Source organism: Rhinolophus ferrumequinum, chromosome 22 (genome assembly GCF_004115265.2).
Source record: "Rhinolophus ferrumequinum isolate MPI-CBG mRhiFer1 chromosome 22, mRhiFer1_v1.p, whole genome shotgun sequence".
Taxonomy (NCBI): domain Eukaryota; kingdom Metazoa; phylum Chordata; class Mammalia; order Chiroptera; family Rhinolophidae; genus Rhinolophus; species Rhinolophus ferrumequinum.
In genome coordinates this window covers 29,390,484-29,409,854 of record NC_046305.1, presented here as the reverse complement: position 1 = coordinate 29,409,854, position 19,371 = coordinate 29,390,484, and the positions used below count along the sequence as shown (strand labels likewise).

General features: G+C 37.6%; 1 protein-coding gene across 1 annotated transcript in view; it reads right to left on the bottom strand.

The window, feature by feature from the left end:
- Positions 1–19,371, bottom strand: part of SPTA1 (spectrin alpha, erythrocytic 1) — a 115,065-nt gene that overhangs the window by 93,194 nt on the left and 2,500 nt on the right. Inside the window, exons 3-12 of the mRNA XM_033093192.1 lie at positions 19,094–19,219; positions 16,039–16,179; positions 15,090–15,236; positions 12,920–13,053; positions 11,475–11,619; positions 7,967–8,121; positions 6,724–6,859; positions 6,522–6,623; positions 4,347–4,484; positions 3,613–3,723 (exon numbers count right to left, since the gene is read on the bottom strand). Coding sequence (XP_032949083.1) covers positions 3,613–3,723; positions 4,347–4,484; positions 6,522–6,623; positions 6,724–6,859; positions 7,967–8,121; positions 11,475–11,619; positions 12,920–13,053; positions 15,090–15,236; positions 16,039–16,179; positions 19,094–19,219 — 1,335 coding nt within the window. The remainder of the gene's footprint in view (positions 1–3,612; positions 3,724–4,346; positions 4,485–6,521; positions 6,624–6,723; positions 6,860–7,966; positions 8,122–11,474; positions 11,620–12,919; positions 13,054–15,089; positions 15,237–16,038; positions 16,180–19,093; positions 19,220–19,371) is intronic.

The following is a 19,371-nucleotide window of genomic DNA, read 5'->3' as shown; positions in this document are numbered from 1 at the left end:
AGTTGGGTGGGGGGGATCTCAGGGAATAAATAGGGTGGGGCAGACGAAAGGTGATAGCTATTAATAGTTTGACAGAAACTCAGATATGGCATCTGCTTGTTTCTGCATGTTCCTGCATGCAGGAGCGGTTCAATAAATGGGAGGGTTCAGCAAAGAAACAGTGGAGTCCCCCAGCTCCTCCTTCCAGGAGAAAGCTGGCACTTTAGCCCTTGTCCTGAAGCAATACAACTCAGTTCCTCGCCGTAAGTCCCTAGTGCCTCTTGAGCTACTGCCCCAGTCCTGGAACTCAGAGCGAGTGAGTCCATCAGTGAGCAAGTCTGTGTGAAGGCCTTTTAATAGGAGCACCCAGGATTGCAGCCACCCTCTGACTCAGCCAGGCACAATCTCTGCTGTTTTTCACAACCAGAAGTTATGGAGACTTCCCTCCTTGGCACTGGAACCCTGGGCTGGGGAGCCTGGTGTGGGCCTGGGACCCCTCCCCTGGTGGAGGGAACCTCCACAGCTGAGATATCCTTCTCAATTTTTAATGATCACATATGTGTGCAGGACCAGCCTGTTTCATGTCTCTGCCCCTCTTACTAGTTTTGACGTGGTTTCTTTTGTATACCAGTAGTTGTAATGTTTTGGTTCAGCTAGACTTCAGGTGATTTTCAATGATGGTTGTTCTGTAGTTTAGTTGTAATTAATGTGGTCCTGAAAGGAGGTGAAAACAGCATTTACCTACTCTGTCATCTTGACCTGACCGGAACTAAGCTGTTGTCTTATGGAAGCTGCCTTGTAGGTAACTAACTGACTTTCTCTTGCTGCTTTTAAGATTCTCTCTTTGTCTTTAACCTTTGGTATTTTAATTATTATATGTCTTCTTTGAGGCTCTTTTGGTTCATCTTGTGTGGGATCCTCAGTGGTTCCTGGACTTTTATATCTATTTCCTTCACCAGGTTAGGAAAGTTTTCAATCAATATTTCTTCAAATAGCTTCTGAATCCCATGCTCTCTCTCTTTTTCTGGTACCTCTATGACGTGAGTGTTGTTACATTTGATGTTGTCTCATAGGTCCCTTAAACTATTCTTATTTTTTAATTATTTTTTTTCTTTTTGCTGGTCCAATTGGGTTTTTTTCTGTTACCTTGTCTGCCAAATCACTGATTTAGTTCTCTGCCTTATCTAGTCTGCTAGCGATTCCTTCTTGTGCATTCTTCATTTCAGTTATTGTATACTTTATTTTTGGCTGGTTCCTTTTTATGCTTTCTATGCCCATTTATATTCTTACTATCTCTTTGTTGAAGTTCTCACTTAGTTCATGTTCTATTCCACTATGTTCCTTGAGCATTCTTATAACCTGTGATTTGAAGTCTGTATATGGCAGATTGCTTGCCTCCATTTCATTTAGTTCTTTTTCTGAAGTATTCTCCTTTTCTTTCATTTGAGACATGTTTCTTTGTTTCTTTACTTTAGCTGTCCCTTTGTGTTTGTTTCTATGTATTAGACAGATCTGCTATGTGTCTCAGTCTTGGCAGGGTGGCCTTTGTAGTATGTGTCCTGTGGGGCCAGAGACACAGCCTCCATGGTCACCTGAGCCATATGCTCCAGGAGTGTCCCTTCTGTGGGTTTTGTGTGCCCTTGTGTTACAGTTGAACCGTGATTTGTGTTGGCATATCAGTGGGTGACTTCTGGATGACTGGTTGTGAGGATTATTCATGTCCATAGCATATAAGCTACTGTGCAGAGGTTGATTTTGTAGAGGGGACTACACCCCAGCAGGATTTGGAGGATTTGGTCTTGTGGAGACCACCATTTGTAGTGTGCCACTTGTGGTGCTGAATCAGATGGTGCTAGTTTTGGTCTAAAACTGGCCAACCAGTGTGTTGGTTTTCAGGCTTCTTAGCAGGGGCTTTCATGCAGGCCAAGGTCAGCTGCCCCCTTGATGAGTCTGGGGCTACCTGGTAGGAGCTACAAAGCAATTCACAGTTTGTTGCTGCCTATACGGGACCTGAAGCTGTGTGAGAGAAACCACACTACAAACCCAGGCTGGCCACCACAAGTACCAGGCTTAAGGCAGCTCAGCAAATGGCTGAGGGCACCTGGAGGCCTGCTGCTGCCTGTTCGCTGCCTGTAAGGCTTAGCTGCTAAAAGAGCCTTGGGTGGTAAAGGAGTTAGGGGAGGCAGGGTCTCAGAAAGTCACCATGTTGGAGTGAGTGGTATCCACCAGGTTAATGCAAATTCAGATTCACTCAGGAAAAGGTTGAGGGAACACCTAGACCAGCTGCCACCCACTTGGGGCCTGCAGACCCCTGAGAGTTGTCAAAGAAATACTGCAGCATGGGCCAATACCAGCTGCCTGCTGAAAAAGCCTCTAGTGATGTGCAAGATGTGTGGCACAGGGTTTCATGGATTCACCAGGGTGGAGTGAGTGGTATTCAACCAGGCTAGTGTAGATTCAGATTTGGCACAAGTGCTGAACCTGGGGCAACCCAAAAACTCAGAGCACACCAAGCATGCCACAATATTTTCAAAATCTAGGTTATAGTAAATGAATTATGATGTCACCACAAGCTGAACATTTGATCTATTCTTAAATCTTCAAGTGGAAACACTATTGAAATAGCCATGTCCAGTGGCTAATCTGTCTATTTATCTATCTATCTATCTATCTATCTATCTATCTATCTATCTATCTATGTAAAATCTCTCATATGTATTTATATTTGTATCTATATTTATATGAAGAGAGAAGTAAAAAATTGTACAAGTAAATTTTTACTCATATTCATTTATGAACCCCCAAATTACTAGAGCTAAAGATGGCTTAATTGATTAGAAATAGGAAAATGATCTAAAATGAATGATAGCACTTTATAAACAATAAAATTATTTTACACCATTAGCTTTTACCAATGAGAAGCAATGAAACAAGCATATGGATTAATAAAGGATCATATTAAGCTCTGTATTGACTGAAGATTAACAGGGAAGACTTGGAATTTGATTGTTATTTTTGTTGTTGCAGTGGTGATGGTGTGTGTGCATGTGTGTGAGTTTAAACTAACACGATCTTAGAAGACAGCCAAAGATATTTAATATATTGGACCCATAATTTTTTTCTTACAGTTTTTTGAACCTGCTTATACATAGTAGACCGTTTTTACTGGGACCTCGTAACTTAAGGTTAATAGGAAAAGAGTAGTAGTATTAGATGAGAAGCAGAAAGATATGCTTATAAAGGGAATAGATATTACTTAGATACCTAAATATTGATAGAGAAAACTAAATAGAGATATTACTAGAGAGGAAAACTTAAAAAATAATAAATTTCAAATTTTTAAGTAATAATTCTATATCAAATGTGGATCCAATAGTTTCTATTTATACTGAAGAAAAAAGACAAGCATTTCATCAAAAATATAAATGGCATGAAATATTGAAAACATTCAAAATAAGCTTTGGGAAGCAAGAAATATGTGGATAAAATGAGTATTATTGTTTTTCTGGATGTTTTCTCTTAAGAATAATCCTCATGTTATGTCTGATAGAAGAGTGATTCTAAGGATACGTGTTGAATGAGATGATATACACAAGCATGAAGCCAATGCCAAAACTAGGGTCCATTTCTTACTGTGATCTTCTCCTCCTGGGCAGTGAAGGCTTCTTCAAAGTCATCATGCTTCTGAAGAAGTGCTTCTACACCCCCCAGGGAGTTTCCCAGGTCTTTGTTTTCCAGGAAGTCCTGTAGAAGACAGAAAGACACACATCAGCTGTGCCTCATTGGTGAGAAACATTCCCTTTGGTGTATCTCTGAGACAAGGACTAAGGAAGGATGTGAGGGAGATGGAGACCAAGGTGGGAATTATCACAAAGCAGTATAGAAAGTAGAGACTAACCTAATGCAGCAGGAGCTTTAGAATTCCTAATGCTCTCATACAACTTTATCGCCTTTGTCTCTAGGTCCATGCACATAGAATTCTCCCAACTGATCTGAGCACTATTCTGAGCTCTCAAAGCTGCCTCAAGAGGACCACTCACCTTCACCAGAAATCTCTGGTTAACCGTGCCTGACTCATCACAATTTTCTCTTCCTGATCCCTTAGCAATTTGATATTTCCTCATGTTCAGTTAAGGTTAAAGCCGCTCTGCTATGTATTTAGGGTTTTTTTCCATAAGGAAATGTAGGAGCTTTATAGAGAGGGTCAATATTTTCTTCTCTTTGTGTGTGGTTCACTCTCCAGTTCCTGGGACAAGCTTAGGACAATAGGAGTGGTTTTAAGGGTGTTTATTAGCCCCCATTAGTCATGGTGGTAGATGAAGAGTGGAGAAATGGTTTCCAGACCCTTGTTCAACCCCTCCTTTTACCTCTTGTCTACTCATCCAACTGTCCACTTGCTCACTGTCACGGTAGAAGAGGTGCAAGTTCAAGCACTGCTCATACTGATGCTGACGCTTGGCCCACAGTTCCAGCAGGGCATCCCAGTTGTTGTCAAGTATTGCCATCTTTGGAAAGGAAAAAAAAATTGAGGAGGAAGATATTTAGTTAATTTATCTTATTCTATATGACTGAGCATCTAATAAATGCAAGGCCTTTTGAAGAATACAAAGATGAACAGGAAATGGGCTTTTCTCTTAATGTTCTAACATCTAAGTGAATAATTGTAGTACAGGAAAATGGGATAAATGCCATGACAGAGGTACAACACATTTAATATGTATAAACAAACAAGAAAAGATTAATTCTATTGGAAGAGCCAGGGAGTAGAAGTATGGGAAGTATATATGCCAAACAGATAAAAAGGGTGAGGAATGGGAGTTAGGTTTATGGGAGGACATAATGACACAAGCAAGTAATTACTCCAAATAATTGTTAGAGTACACAAAGTGCTCCGTGGAAAAGTGCAGAACTTTAAAAAAGTGGACATCTTATGAATTTTAACTTCATAGAGTACTTAAATTATGAGACCCAGAAGTTTGTATTTTATTCTGAAATCTAACAAGAACCATCAAGAAAAGAGAAAAATGACATTATTTTTTTTGTTATTAGTTTCAGGTGCACAAGACAAAGTAATACTTAGACGTTTATCATTTATATCCCTCACACTGTGTGAATCCCCCTCCCCCATCCCCCTGACATCGCACACAGCCATTACATTTCCACTGTCTCTATTCCTAATGCTGTACTCTGCTTCTTGTAAGTATATACATACATATATATACATATATATATAAAATCATAGTTGGCATTCATTATCATTCACCTTCAGGTGCACAGCGAAAAATGACATTATTAAACCCACAAAAAGCCTGTTTTTTCCCAAGCACCTACCCAAGAAATTCCTGCTTATTATCACAACTGCTATGTTAAGTCCATCAAAAAAAGCAGCACAAATTCTCAGAATCCTAGAATAATAGGTAGGTATTTAAGAACATAGGATCCTACTATTCCTTTGGCAGAAAATTGTTAATAATAAAATCCATATTATAATGTTCCTATAGAGTACTGGGATAATTAAAACTGTTTTATCTCAAACTGATCCATCACACAGTATTGGAGGCTTTGTTTAAAATCTAATGAAATTCAAAGAAGCCTGCAAATTTTAATCATCCTCAGGAATTCCTATGACTGTGACTGGACCAAAATATCTCACGGGGTCAAGGTGTTGAGGTGAGCCCATGTGATCCAAAAGATTAGCATGATGGCAAACCTGATTCTTCATTCAGTGGAATTCAGAAACTTCCCCCAATTAATGTGAATTCAAAAAACACAGAAAGAGGAGAATCAGTTTGAGTTAAGATTGTATAGAGGAGAGAAGAAAAGGTACACGTGCCAGGCATTGTGCTAGGCACCTTAGGAAACCCAAATATGAATAAGATACAGTTCTCACAGAATTCACAATCTAGAGATGACCATAGAAAAGTGATAAAACAGCATATGTGACAAGGCAAGGTGGTATGGAGGTTTAAAATTAGGTAGAAGTTAGGTTGATGAAATAAATATTCAGAGGTAAGGAAGCAGCACACATCATGTCCTAAGAATTTCTTTCTTCCTTCCTTCCTTCCTTCCTTCCTTCCTTTCTTTCTTTCTTTCTTTCTTTCTTTCTTTCTTTCTTTCTTTCTTTCTTTCTTTCTTTCTTTCTTTCTTCTTTCATCTTTGTTCTGTTTCTTTCTTTTTTTACATTAAAATTTATTAGGGTGACAATAGTAAAATTACATAGGTTTCAAGTGTACAATTCCATAATACATCATCTATATATCACATTGTGTGTTCAGCACCCAGAATCAGTTCTCCTTCCATCACTATATATTTGATCCCATTTACAGCCATACTACCCTGAACATACCTGATCTCATCTGAGAATTTCAAATGACTCAATATAGCTCTAAAGCAATAGGAAGTACTGTGAAAGTTGGGTTCATATTACTAAAATGTTTGTATGATGTCTATCCTCTTCCCATTCAGAGATTATCATATCATAATGAGATTAACCAAAGGCTAAATATGCATCAAAATTTCACAAATTCTGTTAAACTAATTACCTTTTGCTGAACTTCATGAGAGGCTTCATGATTGGCATCCAGCAAGGCTTGACCAGTCTCATCAGCAGATTGAAATCGATCATCATACGAGTCAATTTCATGCTGTGGCCACAAGACAAGATGTCTTAAAATGCAACAAGAAACATTCTGGCATTCTTGGCACCTCCTTTTTCCTCCTGCTGGGAAGGCCTTTTCTCTCTACCTTATGTTGCTGATGCCTGTCCAGTAGGGCTTCCCCACCAGCCACATCTGTGGGTAGTTCATCAGCATTAATCAGAGCAGTCTTCTCCTTTATCCAGCCTGAGAGCTCATCATAGTCAGATAAAAACCGCTGGAACCTGTGGGAAAGGTAAAGTCCAGGAAGGAGAAACCAGATGTAAATGGACTTTGGAAGAAGAGTTAGGGTTGGGTTGAGCTAAGATGTGAGATACCATGTTTCCCTGAAAATAAGACCACCTGGACAATCAGCTCTAATGCATCTTTTGGAGCAAAAATTAATATAAGACCCGGTCTTATAGTAAAATAAGACCGGGTCTTATGAAATATAATATAATTATAATATAATTTTTGCTCCAAAAGATGCATTAGAGCTGATTGTCTGGCTAGGTCTTATTTTCAGGGAAACAGAGTATACTTCTTACCCTAATCCTACCCCTCCCCTTTCCTATTCTTTCAGTGGTGCAAGTTTTAAGTCCTGCACTCTGGGTTGTGTATCTGTTGGGTAGATGCATCATTGTGTGATAGTCATTATGTCTCCAACATTACAAGTTGACACCTACTCCCGAGGCACTTGAAGTGGAGTAAAGTACTCCCAATGAGGCCAATCAATAAGCATATAACATCTAAATGACAGGAAGCACCTTGTGAGAAGTGGGGGCTAGAGTTAGGGTCAGGAGCCCTCATGTATATTTGTTCAGCCTTAACCTTATTAATAAAAAACAAAAACAATTCAAATAAAATAAATGCTCACCATTTGATTTTAAATAATAACAATAAGAAAAACACTATTTTCTGATGATTTAACAATTAACCATGAAATTAATTACTAAAATGATATCCAGTTTTTTTGCAAACCAAACCAAATCATTGCAGACATATTTTATACTCTTCAGCTTGGAAATTTCTTTCAATTTCTCAGCTAGGGCCAGGATTTTGACATTTCTTTAGCTGCTTTTTCAATTCCACAGGCCGCTTCATATCATCCTATAACTATACAAACAGAGGAAGACAAAAGGTGGGCAGGTGAGGGGAAGTGTCATGCTAAATATTATGTCAGCTTGCAAAAGACTTCTCTTGGCAAATTAAACTTCTTTTGCTTCTACTGAGCAGGCAAAAGGTATGAGTTCCTCACTGTTTTACTACTTTCACTTTTTTATTTCTATTTTTAGTATTATGCCTGGACCCTGTAGAGATAAGTAGAATAACAGAGAGGAGGGATTCTGCACCAATAACAAGCCTGCAGCTTTGCATGTCTGTTGGTAGCCAGCAGACGGATGTGCTCCCAGTTGATGGCAAGATCCTCTTTCATCTGCTGGATCTGAGGTGCATCTGAAGGATGGGAAATCTTCAACTTGTCTGCTTTGGCACATAACTCCTTCACCTTTGGGATGAAAAAGAAACCAAGTGGGAAGTCCAAGCAGTCTGACTCGTCCTGGCAAAGTTTTATTGGAGAGACGTAACAAAATCTTATGAATAATAATTATTATTAACATTTATATAAATATTAATAATTTATATTAATTTATACAAACAATGTATTTATATTTATATATTTATATTAATATACTAATGTACTATATTAATGATAATTTACTGAGCACTTTTTGTCTCTCATTGTGTTAAGCACTTCACATGCATTTTCTTGTTTTATAGTCTTCCTTTAATAATACTATGAAGTACAAAATACTCCTAGTTCCCTTTTATGCCAAAACTGAAAGATAAAGTATTTTATTTGCTCAAGATCACTCAGCTACTAAGTGTCAGAAGTAAGGTTTAGACCTAAGTCTGTGCTTCACCACCCTCAATACTGCTTTCATAAATATTATTGTGGGAATCAGAAAGACATTTCTGTCTAGGAGGACAAGAAATGCCACTAATGCTAAACCATTTTGAGCACAATTCCTGAGTAGTAGAGTTACTAGAGTAAAACTGTGGATATGGACGACTTTCCACATGTTACCATTAGCCCTTTAATTAAACCCAACTGAAATCAGGTATTGTCTAGAGCTTGGGATTTCATTACCATTATTCATAAAATCATGAGATTTTATTAATAGATAGGGGAGTCAATAACTTCTTCCCTTTTTATAATAAACTCAGAGAAACTTGAAGGACATTATTAAATCCACTTTTGGGTTCTCTTCCAAAAGCTGGAAAACCCCAATTCCTATACCTAGAGGAGTAGACATAGACATGCTAGAATTTGGAGAAAGCCTGTATTCTTGAATGATTCCCATCCTCACTTCTTTCCATTGCATCTTTAACCATAATTAAAAACAATTACTCCTGAATATCTACAGCAGAGTCAGCTCACAGGAAGATCCCCACTTGCTGTGCTTTAATCATAGTTCTGTCCCTGGTTCTAGTTTCTGAAAACTGTTCCACCATTCTACTTCTTCTGTTCTTGCTTAACTTTGTCTTTGATCTTTTCTCATAATAAGTAATGTAATACTGAATGATGGACAAAAAGAAACAGGATTCAGCTGCAACACAAGAAAGTGTGGTTAGATGAAAGAAAAGGAATGACTCTCTCTGACCACAGGGTATTGAGTGAAATTAGGAAACAATTCTTGGAGATATCTTTTTGTTGTTGTTGTTGTTTGTTTGTTTTTTTAATCATAAAATATAATTTAGAAATTTATTTTATTTTATTTGACTCTATGCATCATGAAAAGCCATGGGTTTCTCTGAAAGAAATGGAGGTGCCTCAGCTCTTGATTGTCCTGATGTAAAACCTGTATTGTGGAAAGGAAGCCACTGTCAGGTAAGAATATAAAGAGATAGAATAGTTTCTTATAGGCAAGGTGTCAGACAAGGGTGCATTTTTTTCTCCCTATTTGTTTAACCAGTGTACAGAAAATATTGTATAAAAACCTAGGCTAGACTCAGAGTAAGGAGGAGTGAAAATTGGTGGAATATCAATCACTGAAGATGTGCATATGACACGATCTTACTGGCAGAAAGTAACAATAATTTGAAATGACTTCTGATGCAAGTGAAAGAAATAAATGTCCTATGAGCAATGTGCCATGGAGCTGCTCAAGGTCTCTAGGGAAAAGTGGACACTGAAGTTCATCAAAAAAAGAGTGGGGACACACATCCATACCAAGAGGAAGGAAGAGGAGTTGAGCAATGTCCTTGCAGCCATGAAGAAGGTGGCAGCCAAGAAAGACTGAGCTCCATCCCCTCTGTGTATAATAAAACATTTTCAGGAAAAACGAAAAAAGAAAGTGTCAAAGTGGGACTGCATTTGGCTTCAAAAAGACAAAAATCAGACTGCAGAAGAAATACACAACTTTAACATAGACAACAAAGACATTGAAATTGTTAAAGATTTTGCTTACCTTGGTTCAGTTATCAATTCAAATGGAGACTGCAACCAAGAAATCAAGAGAAAGCTGAGATCATATGGTAATTGTTTTTCTCAGTCTGACTTAGTTTACTTAGTATAATGATCTCACTTATATAGGGAATCTAAAGGACAAAATAAGCTAACAAACAGAAACAGACCCATAGATACAGAGAAAAAACTGATGGCTACTAAATAGCAGGGGGGCTGGGAAAGAAAAGTGAAGGGATTAAGAAATACAAATTGGTAGTTACAAAAGAGTCACGGGGATGTAAAATACAATATGGGGAATATAGTCAATAATATTGTAAAAACTATGTATTGTGTCAGATGGTTACTAGACTTATCAGAGAGATTACGTCATAAATTATACAAATGTCTAACCACTGTGCTATACACCTAAAATGAATATAAAATAATATTGAGAGTCTACTATAATTAAAATGATAGTTATGGGGATGTATATAGTACAGCATAAGGAATATAGTCAGTAATGTTTTAAAAACTGTAGTGTCAGATGGGTAATAGATTTATTGGGGTTATTATTTTGTGAGTTATGTAAATGTCTTATCAGTATGTTGACCTGTACACCTAAAACTAATAAAGAGAGAGAGAGAGAGAAAGAGAGAGAGAGATAGCTGAGACTCAGGAGGGCAGTAATGGAAGAATTAGGAAAGATCACCATGAGCAAAGTAGTGTCATTAGAGACCAACACTAAGATCATCTACACCCCCGTATTCCCAATTACTATGTACAAATGTGAAAACTGTACATTGAAGAAGACTTACAGAGAAAAAAAGATTCATTTGAAATATGGTATTGGATGAGAGCTCTACAGATACCTTGGCCTGCAAGAAAGATGAATAAGTGGGCCCTAGAGCAAATTAAGCCTGAAACATCACTGGAAGCAAGAATGACAAAACTGAAGGTGTCCTACTTTAGACACATCATTAGAAGGCAGGGTGTTTTGGAAAATACAATAACACTGGGGAGCAATGGGAGGCAGCAGGAAAAGAGGAAGACCAAATATGAGATGGATTGACTACATAAAAAAAAAAGCCATAGACACGAGTCTACAGGAGCTGAGCAGAGCTGTTGAGGGCAGGACATTGTGGACATCACTCATTCATTCATAAGGTCTCCAGGAGTAGGAGCAAACTCAATGGCACATAACACAAATACAAAACATAAATGTATATATAAATAAATAAAGGATATCAAATATTCACATACAAGTTATGAACTAGAATGAGGAGGTATGTTCAAGGACCACAGAATTTCTACTTCATTGAAATAGTGAATTTACTGTGTTCTCTGGAGGCCAGATGATCACCAAATACCTCTTATAGCTAAAGGGACCAGCCATTTCTTCAACAGTGGCTTACCTTGTCATCCATGACTGCAAGGTTCCTCTCAAGTCCCTTGTGTCTGTGAAACTGTGCCTCAGAACTAACAAGGTCTTTGCCATAGTCCTCAGAGGTTAGTTGAGGCTCCTTCTCCTTGATCCACTGGATGGCTTCTGTCAGATCCCTGCCAGATATCCACATGAGCTTCAACAAAAGAAGATGGCAAGCATTCTAGGGCAAACAGAGCACACAGCAAGGCCCAACCTAGTTCACCCAGTTAGAAACTACCGTCTTCCTATACACTAGCAAAAAGTAATATAAAGAGTTCTTGCTTTTAATGGTTTCCACTGAGATGTAGAGACCTGAGCATTCTGACAATGTCTGGATCAACTCTTCATGAATGTCTTTCTTCTTCCCAACCCACCTTCCCCCCATCCAATTATTAATCTGCTTTTCTTGCCTCTGCAGAGCTTCCATCACTAATTCACCAGTGCTATTTTCATTCCTTTGGGTTCCAGGAACTACAAACTTGGCTACATGGTGGCTTACAGTTTTGTTTTGGGTTTTTTTTAACTACCCTCTTCTTTGCTCTCTTAAAGGTAAACACCTGATTTTCTTTAGTTTAAGGTATTGGCTACTAATTTCTAACAGTAGACAAAGGCTAACACAAATAAAACACATGGTGCTTTCCCCTCATACACTGTTGGTGGGAATATAAATTGGTACAGCCACCATGGAAAACAGTATGGAGGGTCCTAAAAAAATTAATAGAAGTACCATATAACCCAGCAATCCCTCTCTTGGGTGTCTACCAAAAAAATCTGAAAACGTTTATCTCTAAAGATAAATATACTATGATGTTCATTGCAGCACTATTTACAGTGGCCAAGGCATGAAAACAACCAAAGCATCCTTTAATAGATGACTGGTAAAGACGTGATATATATATATATATATATATATATATATATATATATATATATATATATATATATATATATATATACACACACACACACACACACACACACACACACACACACACACACAGTGGAATACTACTCTGCCATGAGAAAGGATGAAATACTGCCATTTGTGACAACATGGATGGATCTTGAGATTACTATGCTAAGCAAAATAAGTCAGACAGAAAAAGTCAAGAACCATATAACTTCACTCATATGTGGGATAAACCGAGGAACAAGACAAACAAAGAAACAAAAACTCATAGATGCAGACAACAATTTAGTAAGGGGGAAGGGAGGATGGTACAAGAAGGTAAATGAAGTCAAATATATGATGATGGTAAGAGAACTGACTCTGGGTGGTGAGCACACAATGTGATATATAGATGGTATATTATAGAATTGAACATTTGAAACCTATGTAAATTTAACGAACAATTGTCGCCCCAATAAACTTAATTAAAAAAAACAAACATGGTGCTATTGCATAGTTTCCTATAATGGTGCTCAGAATCATACCTTTTGAATCTCTGGAGGTCTGCAGCATTGGACAATGTTTTCCATCGCTGGAGAGCCAGACCATGGAGATGCTCCCAGGCGGCATTCACCTCATCCTGCTTTAACTTAATCAAAGGCAGCTCAGGGTGGTTCTCCTTTGAAATGAAACAAATACTGGAGTTATGAGATAAGATGAGGTTATTTCATCATTTAAACACTTTTCAGTTCACATTGGTTCATACTATGTCAGAAGTGGAGAATGACCATATAGCCAGATACTGAAATTCACTTTTGCCTTGCTCCCTAGCTCTAACCTGATCAACATTACCAAAATTTAGAAAAACAACCAGCCAGAAGTTGTACCTTTTGCCCGCAGTATTGGTATAGCCTACTAACACAGGTTGCCCAACCAAGAAGTATTTTTAGAACATTTTGTTGATGCCTGCTAAATCCCCTAAAAATCCCAAAAACAAAAGAAAAGAAGAAAAAAACCCTTTTTGAAGTTTTCCAAAACTTATACTGCATTTCTTATTTCTTTTGGGGTCCTGACACCTTTGAGAATTAATAAGAACAATTTTCTTCTACCCATAATTATACACATGGGCATACATGTCTAATTTTGCAGAAAGTTTTATACATTTTTGCAAACCATCTGATGCTATGAGATTTATGAATACTAGATTAATCTAGCAGCATCAGCTTATTTAGACATTTGGAAATTTGAGTAGTTCTCATATACCCAAGTCTCCCTAGTCCTTCTGTCCCTGTTCCCATTTCCATTTCCATTCCGAAGCCGGTCCAGGCAGAATTACCTCTATTCTCCTTCCTGAGTATGTGGCCCTTTGTATTGCAGCTGTGTGAGCCCTACTTCAAAAGAGCAGAGGATATACTCTATGTTGGTTTAACCCTTCCTGTGATAGATTAGAAAAAAATAGCTGTATTATTTTTTATGAGTTCCTGCTTTCACGAGATGGAGTCTATTTCCTCATGCTTTAGATAGAAGTTGGCCTGTGACTTGCTTAACAATATAGAATGTGGCAGAAATGATAGTCTATTAATTCCAGCACTTAGGCCTCAAGAGGCATTTAAGCTTCTGTTCACACCTTCTTGGAACACTGACCCAAAAATGCATGGGCTACTGAAATATGAGAAACCATATGGAGAAAGCCTTCATTATCTTTGCCAAGACTCCAGACATGGGACCAAGGCCATTTTAGATCCTCTACCACAACGGAGCACCAAATAACTACAGCCATTTAAAAATACCAGGTGAGATCAGGAAAACTGCCCAGCTAAGCAGCTGAATCACAGTCATGAATCAGTGAATCTGACTCACTGAATCATGAAAAAATATTTGTTGTTTTAAGTTTTGCTAGCAATAGACAACTGAAACTTTTCTACAAGAGAAAGGTGGTGGACAGAGAAAATTTAGAAACTGTTGGAAATGTAGCCTGAAAAGAAAATTGAGAAACAAATTATTTTCCCTACTCCAGTACCTATTCAACTTGAAATATTGTTTTTATTAACTCAGAAAAATAATTCCCATTATAAAACTACAATGATAGTGCAACCATAAATGGAAAAGCATAAGAGCCAACTGTTGGAGCTTCTAGTTTTTTTAATATACATATAAAAAATCAGACTGGCTTCCCAGTTTTCTTGCATATAATAGGGTTATTTATTCACACACTGAATATTTGCTCAAATATTGAAAACTTATTTAAGCATTTTCTTAAGTAACTAAAGCTAAATCTGCCTCCTTTTCTCTTCCCCTCATAAAAATTATGTATGATGATACATATATATTATGATAGCCGACCATTATTTTATATTCTTTGATACTTTATTCTGATTCTTCTTCAGGAAGAAATAGTAATGCATAAACATGAGTAATTAGTGTACTGCACAATGCAGGAGTTACCTCATTGTGAATTTAATTCCTCTACACACACACACACACACACACACACACACATACACACACACGCTCCCTCACTCATACCTCCATTTCCATGGACTAGCAAAGGATGGATTTAGAGAGAAGAAACTGCTTTGGGCATGTTACTTCAGGGACATGCATCCCTCTGTTTTCTCACAATGTCCTATATCCCTCATATCCCACCTACTAATGGCCAGAAGTTCTTCTTGAAGGACACTCTCCCTGGATTGACTCCCTTGTTTCCCACCTTACCTCAGTACACTCATTAGCATATTGGTTCACTCCATCCACTCTCCCCTTTCGAGCTGCCAGGTCTACTTGGAACTCTTCAAATTTCTTATGCAAAACCTCTGTGCGTTCCCAGTCCTCACCCAGTTCTACTGATGTCACTATGGCTTCCTGTAGACACAGAAAAGTCTATTGAGTCATCAGGAAAGATTTACTAATTTCTTCAGGTAAAATGCTTCAAGTCCCTGTCTGCCTTCCTAGAATGACTCAGAAGGAGCTACAAGTGGAGCCTAGAAGAACCACTTCTGGAAAGAGCCAGAAGCAGGAGTATATTTCCTCAGATAGTACACTGGTCCAAGGGACAGTGTTCTTTGGGGGTAATCTTTCATATAATCAGGGGTATTGTTGGCCAGAGTGCATGGAAACCCCCCTTATGTTTTGCAACATAAAAACCTGTATTTAGAACTTAAAAATAAATTCATCCTTTTTCTACCCAATTCGACATACTGAATATCTAGAGTCATTGTAATAAGCACTTGCTTGTGTAAATCTTCTGGCCTAACTATAGAATTATTCTTTAAATATTTAGAAAAATAGAAATCTCAATAGTTATAGGCATTGAGATACAAAGGACTAGGGAAAGAGTTGACAATACTCTCAGCCTGGACATAGAGTAGGACCAAACACCTAGAAGAGGATTTAATGATCAGGGAGACAAGTCTAGATCATCTTTCAATGCATTTTGTGTAAATCTTGCCTTCTTCATATTCCGACTCATATATTTAGACTTACCCTCCTCCCCCACCAGTGTTAATAACCTCCAGAATACCAAAAATCTTTGCCAAAATTCCTTCTTATTTTAAGGAACAAAGTCCAGGAACAGATACGTTGACTTCTTAATTTATAGCCTATATTAAATTGCTATGGGATAAAGGCATAGAAAGTCCTAAACGCATACTGTTTAGTTCTATACCTTGTCTCCAATCCACTCCAAGATGTCGGCACACTCCTGTAAGTACTGCTGGAACTTCAGGGCCTGTAGCAGCAGGGTCCCCTTTTCTTGAGTCAGCTCTAACAGCAGGTCCCACAGGTGGCGTAGTTCCTCCAGATGGACCTTTGGGGAGGAGAGACAAAACCACTCAGGCACAAAGTCTGTGGAGTAGGTGCAGACTGAGACTTGTGCAAAGAGGGATCTAGATACAAATGTCTCCTCCCATTCATGTGGGTTTTAATTGCTTAATAAATATTTAAAGGAGAAAATGGAATATGTATGGGAATAGCTATTAAACCAAGCCAGACATTATCTTCCATATGACAAAAACATTTTAGAAATGCTTTGGGGTTTTATACAACAAAGTGATTATAAACACGAAAACAGGATGGAGTAAGGATTCATGGAATAGTGCTCATTTGAATGGAACCTTAAGAAACAGATAAAATGCAGACAAGTAGGTAATGGGAAGAGGGTGTTCTAAACACTGGCAAAGTCATAGAAGAAACTTAGCATGAACAGTTTGCCAGAAAGTATAAGAACTACACTTATGGACCTTAGGTTTAAAGATGATTTTATGAATTTGACCTCAAAAGCAAGGGCGGTAAAAGCTAAAATAAATGATTGGAACTATATCAAACTGAAAAACTTCTGCACAATAAAAGAAACCATCAACAAAATAAAGAGGCAACTAACTGAATGGGAGAAGATATTTGCAAACAACATCTCCATTAAGGGACTAATATCCAAAATATGTAAGAAATGCATACAACTCAACAACAAAAAACAAACAATCCAATTAAAAAATGGGCAGAGGACCTGAATAGACATTTCTCCAAAGAGGAAATAAAATTGGCCAATAGACATATGAAAAAATGTTCAACATCACTAATCAATAGAGAAATGCAAATAAAAGTCACAATGACGTATCATGTGACACCAGTTAGAATGGCTATCATCAATAAGACAAATAATAACAAGTGTTGGAGAGGCTGTGGAGAAAAAGGAACCCTCATATGCTGTTGGTGGGAATTCAGACTGGTGTAGTTATGGAAGGCAGTGTGGGGATTCCTCAAAAAATTAAGAATAGAATTACCATATGACCCAGCAATCCCTCTCCTGGGTAGCTACCCCAAAAATCTAAAAACATAGACATATGTGCTCCAATGTTCATTGCAGCTTTATTTACAATGGCCAAGACATGGAAACAACCAAAGTGTCCTTGATAGATGATTGGATAAGGAAGATGTGGTATACAATTCTGCCATAAGAAAAGATGAAATAGTGCCATTTGTGATAATATGGATGGATCTTGAGATTATTATGCTAAGCGAAATAAATCAGACAGAAAAAGTTGAGAACCATGTGATTTCACTGATAAGTGGGAACCTGAAAGCAACAAAGGAACAAGACAAACAAACAAAGAAACAAAAACTCATAGACATAAACAATAGTTCAGGGGCTACCAGAGAGTAAGGGGGAAGGCATGTGGTAAATGAGGGTAAAAGGGATCAAATATACGGTGACGGAAGGAGAACTGATGCTGAGTGGTGAACACATAATATTATATATAGATGATGTATTACAGAATTGTACACCTGAAAACTATGTAACTGTAAGAATTGTACACTTGAATCCTATGTAACTTTACTAACCATTGTCACCCCAATAAAATTTAATTAAAAAAAAAACTACAATTTTGCTGGCTTACAAAAAAAAAAATTAGTGGCACCAAAGCAATAAACGGACTTTGAGACTATATGCTTGAGGGATTTGATGCCAGGTTAGCTTGAAGATTATGTGGTACATCTTGTAAAACTGAAGTTATCATCTATGTCATGTATTCAAGAATCTTATATTTTTCAACTATTCCATTGCTCAGGGTAACACGTAGATCACATTTTTCTCTGAATCCTGCATGATACAATGTGACATAGCCCTAGTGAGAGTCTGATACCTAGACGTAAAGATGTTTCAAACATTTCTCAAATTTTTAAATTACTGTAGGAAGTTGATGGCATGCAAAACTATGAAGAATACAAAAATTATCTCATGGGGATCTGAGGTACAGCATAGGGAATATACTCAATAATATTTTAATAACTATGTACAGTGTCAGATGGGTGGTAGACTTGTTGGGGTGATCACTTTGCAAGATACATAAATGTCTACTCACTGTGCTGTTTTGTACATGTGAAACTAATATTATAATGTACATTAATGGTAATTGCAAAATAAATTTTAAAAAAATTTTAAAAATATGTAATACACATGTTTTAATAATTTAAAAAAATAAACAGTAAAAAATTCATTCATACATAAAAGATCCTGAATTGACAATATCAACAAAAACATGTTGGAAGAGTACATAGATTAAGTTAGAAAAGAGCAGATACATTAATAATGGGTCCCAAAGTGGTGGTGATCTTATTATGTTCAATGTTCAGGGAGGATTATTTGAAGATAAGGGATTTTAGGAGATTTTTTTTTTTTAAGTTTATTAGGGTGACAATTGTTAGTAAAGTTTCATAGGTTTCAGGTTTTCAAAGTGACCAGGAGGGTTGGAAATCTATAATAGTGATTATAGCATGTGGACTGTAAAGAGAAAGAGACATTATGGACAAAGGGAGAAAGATTTCAGAGAAGATTCAAATGGACAGCATCCTTTGTTTGAAGAGTTTAAGGGACAAGGACTCTGAGGTCAGAAGAAATAATTAAAACATTTGAGAAATTCATTATCTGGGAAATGTGGCGCAAGATTGAAGTAGGCTTGATCTTGAGTCAATTTATTCTGCAGTGGCATAAGGAGGAATGTGATGCTATCAATGACAGCTTTTGTATCATAGCCCTTCTCCACAACCCAAGGAATACAAGGATATCCCGTCATCTTTCTTACCCCAACCCCACAGAAGATAAGAGGTAAGAGCCCTAATTTCAAGCCAGCTACATCAAGGTCTGCAGCCAGTATATTCACTTAAAACCCAATAACATAATCAACCATAGAAACTTATCTTTGAGAGCCCTACCATATACTTACCTTGGTGTCCTCATGGGCAAAATGCCCCTCAGCAAATCGGACTTGCCTGATTTCTTCCAGCTCAGGAATAACCCTTGATTTTGCTTGCACCTCTGCTTGGAAGGATTCATGTTTCTGGTATTTCCCCTGAAGTTTAGAAATCAGAGTTTATAGCTAATGAAGCTTAGTCTCCCTGGGCTCTAAAAGGCCCTATCGTTCTTCTTACTTTCAGTCGGAACTACTTGTTGCCCAACTTAAATTAAGTGATAACCTATGGCCATAGTTGGTGAGTAACATCC